Here is a 19,031-nt window from a genome sequence, read left to right on the forward strand (position 1 = left end):
TGTTTCCATTGAATTCATTGGTATTTATTCCCAGGTTGTATAAATGTGTAAATAAACCATATATCATAAAGACACCACACTCTGAGCTGTCCCTCATTCCAAAGAAAACACAAACCCTGGAACCCCCTGGAATCCTGCACCGCTCAGAGATTGGGGTGGCTTGCAACACTTAAAACAGAATGGCACCTTCAAACAAATGTTGTCAATGCCATTGCATATTTTGTCTTATACGCAACAGTATCCAAAATGCAAATGCATAATTAACACACACACACACACATACAAAACAGTACAATCAAAAGAGGAGATATTTTACTTCTTCCTTGTTTACTGCTATTATAGCAAACCTTTAAAAAAAATCCAATAAAAACAAAGCACTTTGTTTAAAAGAGAGGGAGAACCCATATATAGCACAGAGCCAAGCAATTTTGTTAAGGCAAATTATATTTCTTCTTGTTCCTTTAAAAGCTGAAATATAGATTTATGTCTTCTCATGACTAGAACTCAACAGTTCTGGATATTTCGATTCAACATGTGATTTTGACTGGCATTGGCGTGAGTTGATCTCATACTTGGGGAACAAAATGTTCTTTAAAAACAAAAAAAACACCAACCTCCTAACTTGCTAATAGCACAAGCCTATGCTTGTTTATCCCAAAGTAAGTCTTGCTGTGTCATGGGGCTTTCTTCCAGGTAAATTAAGTGTGCATAGGATTGCTGCCTAAAGCTTAGGTCCTATACATACGGGCCTAGGAATAAGTCATCTTGAATTCAGAGGAAGTTACTTTTGAATAAACATGTTTAGGTTTGTGCTGTAAGGTTGCAATCGTTTGCAAACTTGCTTGGGAGTAAAACCCACTGAACTCAGTAGAACATGTTCCATATAGGACAGTAAAGGCTGCAATTGTATTCACCCGAACCGAAGTCTCGCTGATTTCACTAGAGCTTACTCCCCATAAAGTTTGCTTAGAATTGCTGCCTATATCTACTTTCCTGCTTAGGAGTTTGTGCTGATAATGGCAAGGTTGCAAGTTTGATCCCTGTATGGGACAGCTGCATATTCCTGCATTGCAGGGGATTGGACTAGATGATCCTCAGGGTTCCTTCCAACTCTACAATTCTACTTTCCTAAGAGTAAGCCCCACTGTACGCATTGGGACTTGCTTCTGAGCAGACAATTATAGAATTGCACTGCAAGTCCCAATGAGCACAATGAGATTTACTTCTGAGTAAGTGTGCATATGATCAGACTGTGCCTAACTAACTGCATGCACTGCTCCTGGGAACACTTCTGTCCGGGAGTTGGAAGGTCGAGTGCGAATTCACTAAAAATGCATATTTCCCCCCTATGCTGCAACTGCAGGCTTCCCAGAGCAACAACAGATCTGCCAAAATATTGAGATTGGAACATGTCAACATGCTCTGTTGTCAAGAAAGTCTAAGAGCCAATGTGTTATGGAGCCCAGTACCCATGTAGCATTTGTTAAAAGCAAAAGATAAGCAATAATAATAATAATAATAATTTCTTTTTAAAAAAAAAACAAAACACCCAATAATGTAAAAAGGAGAGATCATGTATGAAGGAGATGTTTCACTGGATGGAATGAAAAATCAATGTCCACTTTGGGAGGCAGGAAGGGACTCTGAAGGTGCAGAAGACGAAGGAGGCTGGTCCTCCCACTTGGCCTCCATTCACCTCCCGGTGTTGATTTTGAAGATACATTGTGCTTTTCCCCCCTCCCTCCCCTTCTGGATGCAGGCAGGTGGCTGTGAGAGGCACAGTGCATTCCCCCCCCCCAATTACTCCGCCTGCGCATCGTAATTGGCACCCCCAGCTTTCTTCAGCTCGCTCTTGATATAATCCTCATCCAGCTCCTTGTGGTCACTGATCACAAACTCTTTGGCAAAATTCTGCAAGAGACAAAAGCAAAGCATGAGGCTCATGGAGGGAGGCGGTGCAAGCGTTTCAGTGATAGGAATCGTTCTGTTCCTGAGATTAGGGTAAGGGTCCCCACCCCATCCTTAATTCAGTGGCAAGGAATGTGCATTGCATGCAAAAGGTCCCAGGTCCAATCCCTGCCATCTCCAGGTAGAGATAGGAGTGTCCCTTGCCTGAAACCCTGGAGAGCTGCTGCCAGTCAGTGTAGACCATACTAAGCCACATGAACCAATGGTCTGATCTGGTATAAGGCAGCTTCCTATTTTCCTATGTTGCTGGACTGCAACTCAGATACTGGGAGCATTCTCTGTAGTGGCACGATGGCTGAAAAATGCCCTTCCCTGGCCGATGTGGCCTGATGAATTCCTGGTGCCAGTTAAATCTGTATCCTAGTATTTATTTTAAAAATATATCTTAAGCAGTTGTACAATATTTCAGGTATGTTGTTTTTCAATGTTTTTCAGCCTGATTAAAACATTGATCTCCTCCCACTCTTCCTCATCTGGACCCCCAACCACCACAATGTCCTCACAGGACTTAGGACACTTGTCTACACTGACTAGCAGTGACTCTCCAGGGTTTCAGACAGGGAAAACCAGCCAGATTTTTGGGGGGGGGTATAAATAATAAATTATTATTATTAAATTATTTTATGTCTCCCTGCCCTACCTGGAGATGCTGGGGATTGAACCTGGGACCTTCTGCATGCAAAGCAGATGCTGTACCACTGAGCTATGGCCCTTGCCTCTTGCTGAATGTCATGTGGTTTCTTGCCTACAAGCCCTGCCAGAGACTTCTGGTTGGCTACCGTGGGAAGCAGCATGTGGGACTAGTTGGGGCACTTGATTGGATCCAGCAGGGCTCCGTTCTCATGTTCATTGGAGCATCAGAAGCTACAAGGACACCAGGCAGGGTGGTCATGTCTGTTTCCCTGGACCATCGCTCACAGCTTCTCGTGAAATCCTTCTCTGTTTGATGTAGACATTGTTTCTAGCTCCTCTTAAATTCCAGGCATGAGACACGCATTCTGAGGACAAGAGCCTCTCAGCTCGCCTCTCTGCCCCCACCTCTCTGTCCTCCCATCCTGACCTCGGCTGTGCCCCAGGAATGAATTGCCGCCTTTGTGTTTGTTCCAAAGCGTATGGGCACCACAAACAAGCATGGCTATTTATTTTAGGCCAGGAGGCCAGGACGCAGCAACAACCTGAATTGCTTCACAAAGACAACAGCGGCAGCAGGCAAAGTCTGTGCAATGAAGTGGAGAAGCCGACAGCAAATGTTCCATCCGAATTTCTCATTTGATCCATTGACTGCTGCAATGAATCAGAATTGCTAAGGGACGCCACGGTTCCTTAATCTGGAAGTCTTGTTTTTTGGGGGGCTATTAAGAACATGTGCAAATGCCACATTCTGAATTAGAAAGGGGTCTGTCCTGTGTACACAAGCACAGCTTCGCTGGACTTCCTCTATTTCCTTCATTCCGTCGAAACAACAGCTATGTAAAACAAGCTCTGGTGGCATCACCAGTAGCAAAAGCGGGTGGCATCAAGTGTGTAGAAACCTGTGGCTTTTGCATGGCTGGAATATCATCTGCTGGCCAGATGATTATTGCGCCTACCTTTCTTCTGGCCTCATCCACCACTAACAAGCACCTCCTGGAAGGTTGCCTTTTGGGCTAAAAGAGGTTCCCCCATTCCTTCTCTAGGGAGATTTCCATAGGGATGGTGTGCTTTGACTATTCCAAATAAATAAATACAAGTTCTTGGGTACCCTGCAGCTTTTTGGCTGAAGTTGCTGAAGGGCCCTTAAGATACTGTATTCTGTTTTTACCGCTTGCCCCATAAGTAGTTGAGTGGCAAATGGAAACAGGGCTTTGTCAGTGGTGGTGCCCTGGCTGTAGAATGTCCTCAACCAGCACTGACTCTTTAGATCTTTTCAGCACTATCTCAAGAATAGGAACATAGTATCTGCCTGATACAGAGACATTCATCTAGTTCAGTACTGCCAACACTGACTGACAGCAGCTCTCCAGGATTTCAGATGGGAGAAGGGTTTCTCCCAGCCCTACTGGGAGATGCTGGGAACTGAAACTGGGACCTTTTGCATGAAAAGCAGGTGCTCTAACCACTGAGCTACAGCCCTTCCCCTTACATGTTTATCTCTCCAGACTTTTAACAGATATTGTGGTGGTTTCTTGTTTTATTGCTACATTTTGCTGTTATGCAGATGGTTTCACTTTAGTCATATTGTTGCTTTATTGTTACATTTGATTTTACTTTCTTTTAAATGGTTGGGGTATTTAATGCCACTGTTGTTTTTTGGGAAATATATATATATATTAAGTTTTTTTACCTCCCTTCACCCTTGGATCACAAGGGTAGTTTACAAACATATACTGTTAATTCCAAAATATTGGAAGCTTTGGCTGAAAGTTGCCCCGATGTATTTAAAAGAAATAATGACAAGTTGTCTTGTGCTTATTAGCAACTGCAGCTGATTCTGGGGGTGGATGAACTCCCATCAGGAAAGGATTAGGCACACACACCACTGTTTTCCTGTTTCCGTCCAACGTCAAACAGGAGGCCGTTCCTATATCCTAGTTAACTATTAAAAGCTGCTCACTTGTTAATTAGTTTGGACTGGAAGAACAGGCCCTGGAGCCTGCACACAGTTAGATAAAATTATCTGGGGTGTTTCCAGTCTTCTGGAATCAAAGGGCCATGACTCAGTGGTAAAGAAAGAGGCAAGCCTGGTTACCTTGCAATTTATTCAGAGGCACCGGATATAACTTCAGATCAGATGGACCTTTAGTTGGCTGCAGGGACACAGCCAACCTGGCACCCTCCAAATGTTCAGGACTATGGCTCCCATAATCCCTGACCACTGGGCACGCCAGCTAGGGTTGATGGAAGTTCTCCCAAGACAGGAGAAAGACTCCTGCTTGAGACCTAGGAGAGCTCCTGCCAGTCAGTGTAGACAACACTGAGTTAGATAGACCAATGGCTTGACTCCGTGTAAAACAGCTTCCTGTGTTCATATGACAGCACAAGATTGGCCAAGTGATACTCACTGGTTTGCCCAGAACAACCCAGGAAAGATGGAATTGTGTGCAGTCATGTTAAATATATAGTAAGGAGATCTGTCTTTTGAAACCTGAATTTATCTTTTAAAAATTGCATCCTGGGGAAAAATGCATCCAAAAAATACATGCATGCATACAACAACAACACAATAAAATGACATAAGACAATAAAATACAATAAAACGTAAGCTGTGTTCACTTGTAACACCAAGCCATGGTTTAGCCAACAAATTATCCTTCAGATGTAATTGACTAAAAATCCCTCATCTCTGTCTGAGGCTGATGGGAGTTACTAGTCCACAACATCTTGACATCACCACATTCACTATTAGGGAACGTTCAGGGAAGTTTTTAATGTGTGACATCTTAGTTTATTTTTGGTCCTTGTGGAAGCCGCCCAGAGTGGCTGGGGAAACCCAGCCAGATGGGCAGGGTACAATTAATTAATTAATTTATTATTATTATTATTATTTTATTATTATTATTATTATCATCATCACTACCTATGGTTTGGCAATGTAAGAAGTGTTACAGCGGGTCTGCACCTTTCTTCCTCCTCTGGTGTGGTCACAAGCTTATCATGATATATGAACTGGGAGAAGTATTAAATGTGGTTAGTGGAAGCAAGCCAACCACAGTTTGTGAGGCTGGATTGTTTTCACTAACTAGCTAAGATTAGCCACAGTTTAGGGTCCGGTCGTCACATTAAACTGTGGTTAATCCAAAACAGAAGTAACAGCACTTGATCTCCTTCTCATGGATCTGGTAGAGAAGGTGGAAAGGAGGGAAGTATGCACGCCTGTGACTTAATGCTAAACCATGGTATGCCATTATGCACATTACCAAGCCCTGATAAGAAGCAGCAGATAAAGTAACTTAAATAAATATTGGAGACTAAAGGAGAATGCCAAGGAGATGTAAAATTCAACATTGTCAAAGGCAAGATGCTCCGTGTTGCCAGTATAGCTCTAGCCTCCTCAATTTCACTGTCAAGCCAAATGCTCCCCACAAAGCATGGAGACGGGAGAAAGGGGAAATGGATACACTTCCAGGACCTGGAGATCCAGGGGGCCCATTACTAAGTGGAGGGGGAACATCAAGGCTAATAGGTAGATCATGCATGGGGATGTTCATGCAAACGTATCCCCTTACACATATGTAAATACAGGCTGTTGTGAAAGGCACACGAGTAGTAGATACTACTACTACTATTTTTATTTTTATTATTTGTTAAATTTATATACCGCCCCCTTCATCCATGGGTCACGGGGTGGTTTATGGTATAGAAACACAAGAATACAATGACTAATATTAGTAATAGTTAAACTTGCCTGTACTACTTCTTTAACCAAAGTCTTGTCTGTCCCGGTTTTGGCTCTCTGCAAACCACTGACACTCTCACCGATCCATGTGATCAGGGCAAACTTGACTCTCTTGCTCATGGCATCGCCAGTGGTGAATCGGACGAAGCCAAACAACCGAATGTCATCTGGATGGGGAGGAAAAAACGAAAGAAAGGTTACAAAGCTGGTGGGGTAAAATAAGACTAGCTGAAGAATGTGTAACCGAACAGCTTGCAGATGCAATGAGCCTGGACCTAGGATACCTTAAGGCAGGGACGGGGGGGTGGGACCTGTGGCCCACCAGATGTCAGACTCCAACTCCCATCAGCCCCAGCCAACATGGCCAACAGCCTGGGATGATGGGAGCTGGAGTCCAACAGGCCGCAGATTCCCCAACCCTTTCTTAAGGATTGCCTATTGCTCTATGAATCTACCAAAGTGCTAACCTCCTCTTTGGAGGATCCGTTTACTGGCTCTGACACCATCTGAATACAGTACATGGTGTCAGGGCCATCTTTGCCTGGGGGTGCGAGGGGTGTGGGGCACCCGGGCACCGAATTCTGGAGGGTGCTAGACGCCCACCACTGAAGCCACCTAAGCTCTTAACTGTTATGAAATAATAAATAATTTTGATCAAGCTAGAAAAACAAAATACATATATACCTGGGTATTAACAAAATGTATACCCACTGTTTCACTAAAGGACTTTCGACTTTGTGTGCTCATTGACCAAAGATGTGCTGGCGCCGCCCCAGCGGCGGCACTTGTCATTCACAATGGCGCATTTTAATTTCATCACTTACAGTTCAAATTCATTTAGAGAAATCTTTAAAAAAATAATGTTTGTTTTTGCTAATTGTCAGCATTTTCTTTGACTAACTACTCAGTACTTAGGTCTCTACTACACAGGACATAAGCATAATAAAAGTTAATTTGGGAGCTAAACTATATTTGGGGGCGCTGGGCAGATCTTTGCACCCCGGCAGCGCATATGCTAAAGATGGCCCTGCATGATGTGTCACAAGTGGAACTGTAGCTCTGAGAGGGAAATTAAGAGTCCCGAGGATTCTTTGGGTCGGGGGAGCAATGTGCATTGAATGTGCTTTCAATGCACGATGCAGTTGTGTACTTGTGTGCAGTGTAGCCTACAAAGAGCCACATCTTTTTCCTCTAACCACACCCACCAGCAACATGCGGCCCCCGGAAAGCTTCCCACAAGGGAATGTAGCCCTCAGCGTGAAAAAGATTCCCCACCCCTTTCCCAGAAGGTTAGAAAACCAAAGGTTTGTGCGACAGGCTCTTGCAGAAACATAATGTACACAGACATACTTCACATATTTGAAGGATGCTGCAGCCCCTGCTACCACCTCTCAGTGCCATCGTATGCAAGTCTACTTAGCAGTAAGTGCCATTGGTTTCAATGGGGCAGGACTGCAGTTTCAACCTTCTTCTTAAACTCACTCTAAATTCCTAATAGAAGCCTCTCTCCCTCCCCCCCCCTCCAACCTGCCCCAAACACCCTGTTTCAGCCTCCTCCCCACCAGCCCTTAAAGGAGTTTAATTCACTCTTCCACAGTTGGCTGGCATTTCTGCAATGCTTGCAACAAAGTATTTTTGTAAAAAAGCAACTTCCCTTTGAAGGAGGAAACGCCACTGTCATCATGCAAAAAATAAAAAGCAGGCGGGGTGAGGGGAGGTAAGCCACTTTCATTGCCAGGTAGCTGAAAATACATTGCTGAGGTCCAAAATAAACAAAAAATGGGAAGTCTCACAGATAATGCCAGGATGAATGGACCCAATACAGGCTGCCTTCCCACAGCAGTTTACAGTATTCACTTTTCAAGATGTTTACCTAACTCTGAATTTCCATATTCTTTTTGAGCTTCCAGAGAACATAATGGGCACTTCTAGCAACATAGCGAACTATAGCACAAGTTTAGCACTCATTTATGTGTTCTTTGCACACAGATTTTATTTCGGAACGAACAACAGAGAAATGAGCATTAAACTAGCATGATACGCTACTGTGTTTCTGGAATTTGGGGGAGCTCGAATTAGGGAAACATTGTGAAAATGGGGGAGACCTGCTGTGTGACTGCAGCCATAGAAGACACTCCCCCCCCCAAGATTCCTTTTAGAAGTTTTTTTTTTTTTAATTCTCACACAACAAACCTGCAAGGCATTGGTTGTGCTTTAAATGTTTGGTGTGTGTGGAACAGCCCTAAGACTCATCAACAAAAAGCTCTTTTGCTACTAATGAGCAGGCGTTGTTCACATCCACACACCCCTCACAGAGCTACAATTCACTTAACAAACTATAGTTCCCAGGATTCTTTCAAGGAAGCCATGCACTTTAAAAGTATGGTGATGATGTGACCAGGAGATTTAGAGCGCAATGTGTCTTTACTCAGAAGTAAGTCCCACTGTGTCCAGTGAGGCTTACTTAGTCCCTAGCAGATGTATTGAGGATTGCAGACTAGTGACATCTAAGCAAACTCTGGGGCTGCTTTGCACATGAGTGAGTAACCATGCAAATCACACCTAAAAGACACACCACTTAATCAGCTGTTCCAAAGTTCATTGCTCACTTATCAGAGGGTGGCTTTTTCTTCTCCACCAAACTGGTTTCCTGAGTGGACAGGTCAATTCTCAACCACCCAGAATCACAATTTCTTCCAATAAACCTGAAATATTCTAGTGCAGATGTAGCCAATGTGGTACCCTCTGGACTACAGTTTCCATAATCCCTGAACACTGGTTATGCTGCCTGGTACAAGTTGGAGCCCAACATCTGGAGAACATCAGATGGGCTACCCCGTTCTAGTGCAATGACAGGTAAAAAAAATACAGTGCCGTCTTAAGGTGGTTTACTTGGAAGTAAGTGCCACTATGTTAAATGGGGCCTACTGCCAAATAAGAGTAGCTAAGATTGCCAGCCTGGTGATTTACAGAAGATCAGGCAAGCATTTCTCACTCTAAAAGGTTAACAAAGGCAATAACTAATACTGTACTAATAAATCAAACTGCTAAAAGAAAGGTTGGAGAAAAACCAGGAGTGGACTTTTTGTGTGAAAGGACTGAGAGGTAGTTCAGAAGTATATTGATGGTTCATTGTAAGTGTATGCACCTTCCATCCACACCAGCCTCTATTTTACACTGGTTCTGGTTGGTGGAGGGTGGGTCCTAGTAAAAACACAAATTAGCTGCCCACCTCTGATATGGTATCATCCTGTACTATTGCTTGGAAGGGCTGTACTTGTTTTTACAGGCATAAGATTAAACTGTTGCAGCCTGCCATGGGACCTTGTAGTGAAAGGCAAGTTAAGAAATCTTAATAAAATAAAGTGTAAGCGTGCATGCCTTTACGTTTGCGTGTTCACGGAAACAATGTCTCTGAGAAGAAGGCCTTGCAATTAGAGATTTTGCATTTGACGAAGAATCAAAACCCAATTCCAGATGGCCACTGGGGAAGCAGAGGAACAAGTGAAATGGCATCTGCCTGACAGCCTAGGGAGGTGCATTTTGCAAAGGCAGAGAGAAAAGGAGGGGGTGGAGGTGGGAAATGATTTGCAGGCAGACAGGAACAGCCTGTCAATGAGAAACGCAACCACAATCATTGCCATAAGGAGGGTTCATCTTGCTTCTTCTTTCTTTCTTACAGGCTTACCCTTTAAAGTAAACATGAAAAAGAGAGGCTGGCAGTAGAAGCAGAAGTTGGGAGAAGATTAGAAACCGAAGAGTAAACCATTAACCCTTGCATATTTTCTTCCTGCCAAAAGCTTTCCGCTGCAGGCCTTAGGAGTGGGAGAGGATCCTCATCAAGCCACACGGCCAAAGATCTTAGCTAGTCATTTCGGAGTGATTGAGGTCTGCTGGGCTTCTTGAGCATCAAGGACACCGCTAGGCCCTTAGAAGACCCAAGGGCACAGGACCATAGCACGAATTTGCATGCAAGTTGCACAGGTTCTTTTATACATACAGAGACTAAGTTTAGATTGACTTTCAGAAGCCACCCTGTAAGCAGAGCTTTTTAAAAATAAAAATAAAAAGGAGGGAAAAGTGCCAGGAGTTCCAGGGCCCATGTGCCACACCCTAACAACATCCCTGACCTTCTGCTGAACTGGCCCACTTGGCTGGCAGCAGCTATCTCCTAAATGGTTTGGTCCAAGTAACTGAGAGACCAGCACCTCTCCCAGTACTTGACAGTCCACCAGTTCAGTTCTGTGGAGGGAGCCCTCTTTGTGGTCACAGCCCTGGGCAGTGGCCCAAGTGAAGGCTTTTTTGGTTGTGGCACCCTCTTTGTGGCAATGTATTCATGGAGGTGCAGCTCTTCACTCAGGGCTTTGGGTCACTGTGCTGGTGTGGCAGAAATCATAGAATTGTAGAGTTGGAAGGGACCCTGAGGATCATCTAGTCCAACCTCCTACAATGCAGGAATCTGTAGCTGTCCCATACTGGGATCGAACCTGCAACCATGGCGTTATCAGCACCACTCACTAACCAACTGAGCTATCCAGTACCTAAGGAGCTCACAAAGACCACTAACTGATTGAATGGTCTACGAAACACAATATATCTTGGTGTTCTTTGATGATGATTGGCTGGTTTTAGTTGTGTGTATTATCTATTTTATGCTATTATTTGTGAACCACTTCACTTTTCTTTTTTGAAGAGCAGTACAGAAATGAAATAATTACCGGTAACAACACACTTCTGTATGGGAAGCTTCTTCCAATGCCCCATTGAGTTAAAAGCTTTAGTTCCCTTTGAACTCAATGGAACAAGTTTGGAACATAAGAAGAGCCCTGCTGGATCAGACCAATAGCCCATCTCATTCAACACTCTGTTCTCACAGCGGCCAACCAGATGCCCCGTGGGAAGCCCATGACTAGGACATAAGTGCCTATCACTCTCTCCCATCCATGCTTCCCAGTATAGAACAGGTATTCAGAACATAATACTTTTGATAGTGCAGGCACTACACAGTAATCATGACTAGTAGCCATTGATAGCCTTATCCTCCAGGAGGTTGTCCAACCTCCTTTTAAAGCCATCCAATTTGGTGGCCATCACAACATCCAATAGGAGCAAATACCATAATTTAACTATGCAGTGTATGAAGAAGTATTTTCTTTTGTCTGTCTTGAATCTTCCAACATTCAGCTTCATTGAATGTCTCTAAGTCCTAGTATTAAGTAACACATGACTTAGTGTCTGCTGAAATCAATGAGTTGACTTAAGGTCAACTGAGTTAATCTGGATCCATTGCAATGAGTCTCACTCCCAGGTAGGTGAGGGAAGGTGTGGCAGGATAACTTTAAAAAAAATAATGAATGAATTTCCCCCCCCAGTCATTTGAAAAGCTTTTAATCAACCGAACCTTGCAGCCAGGCCAACCTCCCACTCCAACAGAGAGCCATAACAATCTGCTATATCTCAATAAAGTTGGCCAAAAAATATGCTTTCTATAAGAATACGGCTTGAATCTGGAGATGTCAAGTGATGGCTAATCCCTGTCCTTTCTTTTCTTTTCTTTTTTTAAATGTGCCCTATAAAATCAGATCTTTTCCCACTTAGTGACCTCATTTTTAACCTCAATTATAAGTGCATTAAAGTGTTATTTTTACAAAAAGTGGATGATGGAAAGGCATTGAAGGTTATCGCAGACGTTTCTGAAATGCACCCTTCCCTAGTTTCAAAGTGGATTGATGGCTCACAGATGCCCATTATTAATGCTGCCTCTGGAGGGATGCCATCCCTCATGGACCAAAGGGAGCAGGCTCAAAAGCCTTGAATTAAATCCTTAGTTAAGGCTCAAGGAGCCCACAGAGAGCCATCCAGGCCCTGCAAGAGGAGTTCTTGAAACAGGATGGGGTTGATTGCACACTAGCTTCAAACACATTCTAGCCATTTCCTTTATTTTTCGGGGGAGGAGGGGGAGGGAACCCATCTGAAAGCCACCAGAAAGACAGATGCTGTGCATATGAGAGGCATGGATGTAACATGCTCTGAGAAGGAGAATGTGAGAGCCATCTTCAAATATCTAAAGGGCTGTCACATGGCGCAAGCTTGTTTTCTGCTGCTCCAGAGGGTAGGACCTGAACCAATGGATTCAAAGTACAAGAAAGGAAATCCTAACTAAAGATTAGAAAGCTGGCAGGAAGAGCTGTTTGACAGTGGACTGGGCTACCTCAGAAGAGGGTGGACACTCCTTCACCGGAGGTTTTTAAACAGAGATTGGATGACCATCTGTCAGGGATTCTTCAGCTGTACTTCCTGCATTGCGGGATTTGGAATAGATGTCCCTTAGGGTCCCTTCCAACTCTGCAATCCTATGAGTCTATGATTTTTCATTGTAGCACATGCTATACCTAATGGCCTGACCCAGGAGTGCCTAACCTTCAGTTTGGGGGCCTACTTTGACCACCACCCCAATTCCACCCAAAGAAAAAAACAGCAAAGTAGGTGCAGGAGAGTATCCAATGATTTTTGGCTGTTCCATGGGGAACTTCCTCGCTCTCTCCTCATGCATGTTTGAGTGTGTGTTGAAACTACCCTCCTGCACCATGGCAAAATTGGCACCTGTTACTCTACCCCATGGGTAGGCAAACTAAGGCCCGGGGGCCAGATCCGGCCCAAATTGCCCTCTCAATCTGGCCCGCGGGTGGTCTGGGAATCAGTGTGTTTTTATTTGAGTAGAATGTGTCCTTTTATTTAAAATGTATCTCTGGGTCATTTGTGGGGGCTGCCTGGTGTTTTTATATGAATAGAATGTGTGCTTTTATTTAAAATGCATCTCTGGGTTATTTATGGGGCATAGGAATTTGTTCATTTTTTTCTTCAAAATATTGACCGGCCCTCCACAAGGTCTGAGGGACAGTGGACCGGCCCCCTGCTGAAAGTTTGCTGACCCCTGCTCTATCCACTTTGCCACTTGCTCCACCCACCACCAGCATGTGGCCCATGGCAGGTTACCTAGAATCGAATGTGGCCCTCGGAATGAAAACATTTCCTCACAGCAAACACACAGCATTTGGGAGGCAAATTCTCCTTGCAAGGTTGTGCTGTTTGTCTCTCTTCATGTGAACTGATGCCCCATAAGAAGGGGGTGACACCCCCTCCAAAGGTTATTGGCTGGGGAAAGGAGGGGGGAACCCAACCGCCTGCCTGAATAAACAGATGCACATGAAGCCATTCCTCAAATGATTCATACAAAGTCATTCATTCTCTGACAAAGCCACACACATCTTTTCTGCTTTCCTGCTGAGCCATTCTGCTTCTGCTTTGTTATTCTAAATCTAAAGACAAGCAGGAACCACTGACTGCCTCCCAGATGGAAAAAAACAGAGCCAAACACAATGTACAGCTCTGCAAATAAACAGAGGAAGTTAATAAGGAAATTGTTCAGGCTCAAGATGCAATACTTGGAGGTTGGGATAATTTTGTGGGCAAGTTTGCTTCATGGTGCATGTGCCCCTCCCCCTTCTGCAAGCAATATGAAGTTCTGTGCAGACTTTGGAAAAGAGAGAACACTGGAGAGTGAACATCTCTTTTGCAATATTGGGTTGTATTCCAACTAAGGTTTAACTCAGAGTGGACCCATTGAAACTGATGGACCTCAGTTCACTTCCAGACAACCTGTTTATTGAATATGCATTCTGATTTGTGTGCAGGGAGGTTAGACAGTGTTGCATTCCACACTTTCCAGTGCAAAAAAGGAAGCAACACCACTTCTTGTGCAACGCCACCCAAATCACCTATGTGATTGACTATCCCACCTGAAAAAGTCACAATCTGGAAGTGCCCTACATTAATTCTCATGCCCATGAATTTCAGTGGGTCTGCTCTGAGTACAAGCATCATATACAACTCCATCTTCCTACAAACATGTAGGCTGAGTAGGTATTATGATACTGTAGAAGGAAGCACACAGTTGAGCCATGCGGCTCCCAAGACCACATCAGCTCTGTTGCCCAACCTGCAAATCCAAATCAGTTTTCTCCCAGCCAAATCAAAGATGCTGTGACTCAGTGATCCTTACGTGTGTGTGTGTATGACTCAAACAAAACAGCTCACTCCTCCTTGCAGATTGATGTGTGACTGATACAAAATTCCTATTCTGGTGTTCGCAAATGTTCTGGCTCCACCCGCCTCGTTCTTCACAAGTTGGAGGGTGGCTGCCGTGGAGAAGCCTCCTGTCACTCATGGTGTCTCCCTGTACATTTTTGAACCCCGGTTCTTATAAAATGAGCAGGGGGAGCCTCCACAAGTACAGGCTGTTCCCTGTTTTTTCAGCTCGCTGCCCTCCAAGTTGTGTAGGATGACTGGAACAGCAGGTGGCGAGCAGAGCTAGCAGGCACACACCTGCTCTCTCCCCAGCACTCTGAGCCACACACGAACACTCGCATAGGGCTCTATCTAGATAAGGAATCCTCTGGACTGTCTGTTCCAATTTCACTTTCCTCTGCAAAGCAAGACGTTATTCGTTCTTTCCATTTTAGAGGTCCTGGTGCAATGTGTCTTGGTATCTAGCCAATATTGCAGGGCTGAATGCGCCCCACGAGGCCTCTTTCCCTGGTCATCAGAAATGCCCCCAGGCCACACCCCTCATGGCCCCCCAATGGCTTCTGCATGGTGTCCTTGAACTCTGATGATGTTTCTTGCTTACCTGGATGGAGGAGAAAGGGTGTGTGTTGCATGTGCCTAGAAACCAGCCTACTGTACAATTTCCATTGGTTGATGTGCTCACATTTGCTTCTGGCCCCACCCACCCCTGGCATGTGGCCCTTAGAAGGTTGCCCAGAAGGCTGTGAGGCCCTCCGTTTCACAGCTGAATTTATATATAAAAAGCCCCCTGGAAACAGGTGACCCAAAAGTTCATAGAAGTGCAATTGACTCGCTCTCTAAGACTGCGTCCAGCTGTATTTTAAGACACAAGTCTTTCGATCTGAAATGCATACAAAGCAACTTGTCCGAATCATTTCCGCAAGATCTTGTGGGCCCAATATTCCAGCTAGCTCTAAATGGTATCTGAAGGACTGCCTTCTCTTCTATATACTCTAGGTACCCTAGAGTAATTAAATAAACCAAATTAATAACACTAATATTAATACAGGTGCATCTGCTGAAGAGCAGGGAAAGGGCCTTTTCCATGTGGTGCCCTGGTCATGCAATAGCTGCCCAGAAATATTCATTTAGCATTGACCGATCTATCTTTTATATGCCAACTCATAACTGACAAAGCGCTCGTCCACACTTCCGCTTGTCCCAGCGCTTTCCTCCAAGAAAACCCGCTCTTTACTGCTGAATTGGAGGAAATGTCAATGGGGTTTTCAGCGGATTGACGTTTGCTCAGATTCAACAATAAAGAGCAGTTTTCCTGGAGGAAAGCAGTTGGACAAGCAGAAAACCCCTCAAGTCCTAGACACAGGACAAGCAGAAGTGTGGACAATCCGCTGGTTTCTTGAGCATCTTATAGATAATTGTGTTACCCTAATTGCTATCCCATTGCTTCTGCCATTTCTTTTACTGGATTGTGTAGCTGGATAGATTTTAGGTTTTTTGGGTTTTTTTAATTAAAGAAATATTATAAATATTTTATAAATAAACTATTTTATTTCTTTTATAAACAGTTCCTTATTTCTTTTATAAATAGTTTCTTGTTTATTTTATAAATAGTTCAACCCTATACATGTTTACTCAGAAGGAAGTTTCATTGCACCTAGTGGGCTCTGCTCCTTAGCACTGCAGCAATATGCTGGTTTTATAAGCTTACATGGAGGCGTGGTAACAGGAAGTTGGGGTATAAATGTATGAATTTATTTTTATTTTAAAAAGTTGCAGTGTATTTCATTTTCAGAGCTTTTTCTTGCTCCAGAACCCACCACTGCCACAAAATATTCACACAGAGCTCCATGTATGCACAGATGCACAAAGAGAGGGAATGTGTGCTTAGGACTTTGATGGTGTTTCAACAGAGGGAGCTGCTCCATAAGCACAAAAGGGATGCAAGCAAGAAGGTATAACCTCCTGTAAAAAAAACAACAGCCCAAAACAAAAAAGCCCACCACCCTCCAGCCTCTTGTAACAAAGCTTATTTCCTTCTCCTTTCCAACTCATTTTCCTTTTATGGCATGTCTTCTTAGATTGTAAGACTGAAGGCATCACTGTGATTCATAAGATTCTGGGAGACACACTCTCTATCTCTGGGAGGGGGCGTGATCAGGGTTTTTTTAAAAAAGAAAATCAAATAAATAAATAAAATAGGTGGATTGCTGAATTAATCAATACAACAATTTTTGGATTCTACATTCATTGCCTTCTCATCCCCAAAAGATTGCTGGTTCTTGGGTGAAAGTTTATAACTTTAAAAAGACCAAAAAGAGAGATAGGAGGGGGTCACCAATGGAAAAAAGTAATAAAAGCTGCCATCATTAGTTTGAAGGTTTTTTTTGGGGGGGGAGGTTTAAAACAAAACTCCATTTGCTTTACACTTTAATTGCATTATCTTTTAAGATGTTTCCCCCTACAAGAAAAAGATGCCCCTAGTAAAGAGAATTCACCATTTACACTCCAGCAATGAAAAGGAGAACATTTCCTGAAGAAAGGAAGAAATTGTTCTTGGAGGGGGGGGGAGGAATCCCCTCCCCAACTTAAGCCAAGTGTGAAACAAAAGAGGGATTAGCTGAATGAGATCATTCCACTGGGCTGCTTAGACATCCAGGGTGAGATCATGTAAAAAGCCAGACATTCAAACTATCTTGAAGGAATGAGACATTTGGGGGATGTAAAAACCATTTGCAATCCACAGCTCACCTCTCATTCAGCCTTTTGTATTCCTTTCCCCACCCCCAACCCTATGAGGTCATCTTCGGAAGAAAGTACAGTACATCTCCCCTCTTCTTACCTGTGCATTGCCTGATGAACTCCTCATAATCGGCTCCATGGTGCCCTGGGACGATGGTGGATCCTTCGTACTTAAACGTCACCCTTGGAGAAGTGGGGGGAGGAAAAAGCATCGTTAAATATGTATTTGCATTTTGACTCTGAAAAAAAATTCCTAAACACACACAATGGACCACACACTGGACACAGGGGGGAGGGGGGAATGAGTAATGTGATTCCCAACTTCCAATCTTCCCCACCAATGTATAAGCGGCCTAATGCTAACCTCTGGGGCATTCATCATAACTGCCTGCTTTTTGCCAGTGATTATATCCACCGGTCAAGGATATGGGCACATGGAGCAAGGCTGAAGTCCACGGGCGTCTGCTTCAGTCTTTAAGCCAAGGGGTGTGGTACTGCTGGGTTTTAAAGCTTAAGAGATCGCTCGCTCGCCCGCCCCCCCCCCGCCCCCAAGATACCATTCTTTTGTCTCTCTGTTATATTTGCACTGGTCTTTAATCGTCATTATTATTTTCACCCGAAGTCTAACGCTGCGCCTTACCAGTTGACATCCGTGCCGTCGTCCCTCACGAGATTGTACGCTTCTCTGCACGCCTCTTTGTCGATTTTCGTTGCCATTTCTGTTGAGGAAAAACTTCTTTATGAAGAGTGGGGCGCGGGGCAGGGGGGAGGCTCCTCTCTCACGATTCCAGGGATGGTGGGCAAATGCAAAGATGGGATCCGGACGAATAATAATATATTTTTATATATTTAAATTTAATAGTAATACCGATAATGCTCCCCCTCACCGATATAGGCTTAAGATACTTGAAAAGAACCCCAAGGAGACGACCCTCTCATTCAGAGCGGCTGCTCGGATCCGCTCCCAGGAGCCGATTGGTAAAAGTCCAAAGGAAAGAGAAAGGAAAAGGTTTGCTGCTGATGTAGCCGGTTGCTGCTGCTGCTGCTGCTGCAGTTGCTCATGCGGTCCTGCTCGCACAGCCTCGCTGAAAATGATCAGTCAGAGCAGATCCTGCTTTTAACCCCTTCGCTGCCTGGCGGAGAAGAAAGGATGAAAAAGAAAAGCTCAGCCTACGTCTGGCGCGACTCTATTGGTCCCTTTGTCACGAGGAGGCGGGGGGGGGTGCCCTTTCCCTCCCACCTTCTGCTCCTTTACGAAACACCCCCTCCCTCTCTCTGAAACCGAGTGGTCTTTTCCTTACCGCCTACTCCAGCCGACTGTGTCTTTTCTGTTCTGCAAAGCATTGCTAGGATTTCTGTGCGGTGATGCAATAGGTTGGGGTGTGTGTGTCTGTGTTGCAAAAGATGTAGGAAGTCTTTGAAACGCGTGCATATATATAAAACCTGCATATATATATATATATATATATATATATAATGTACGTGTGTATAATATTCACCGACTTGTCTAAGTAGACCTGATGTGTTTATGTGGGTCTATAAAATTATATCCACTGACTTGGAATTTGCCTAAGTAGACCCAGATGGTTCTCAGAGCTGTCCTTTGGATGTCGTGCAGAGGTTGCTATGGCAACTAACCAATCTCTGGCTGGAGCACAAAGTGTGACAAGAGTTGTGGGGAGAGGATATGTGCTCTGGCGCAAGCTGGGGCAGGGGTGTCCCTTGACTGTACGGGAGCCTGTTAAGCCCAATCCTTAAACACATCCCCTCCCCCTAATTTTTTTTTTCATAATGAATTGAACGCTAGACCAGTTTTCTGTACTGTTCACACAAGGGCTGCATCCATTCAACGAAGACCCGT

The 19,031-nt window shown here is 44.2% G+C and overlaps 1 protein-coding gene across 1 annotated transcript; it reads right to left on the reverse strand.

Annotated features, from left to right (window-relative positions):
- Positions 1–290: 290 nt before the first annotated feature.
- Positions 291–18,574, reverse strand: COTL1 (coactosin like F-actin binding protein 1). The gene is made up of 6 exons (XM_083751284.1): positions 18,472–18,574; positions 18,058–18,303; positions 17,811–17,889; positions 17,271–17,353; positions 6,353–6,510; positions 291–1,911 (listed from the first exon to the last, which is right to left on the reverse strand). The coding sequence occupies exons 3-6, from the start codon at positions 17,885–17,887 to the stop codon at positions 1,801–1,803; spliced, it is 429 nt and encodes a 142-aa protein (XP_083607410.1). The 5' UTR covers positions 17,888–17,889; positions 18,058–18,303; positions 18,472–18,574; the 3' UTR covers positions 291–1,800.
- Between the last annotated feature and the right edge of the window lie 457 nt (positions 18,575–19,031).

Source organism: Podarcis gaigeae, assembly GCF_964106915.1.
Source record: "Podarcis gaigeae genome assembly, chromosome: 8".
NCBI classification, from domain to species: Eukaryota; Metazoa; Chordata; class Lepidosauria; order Squamata; family Lacertidae; genus Podarcis; species Podarcis gaigeae.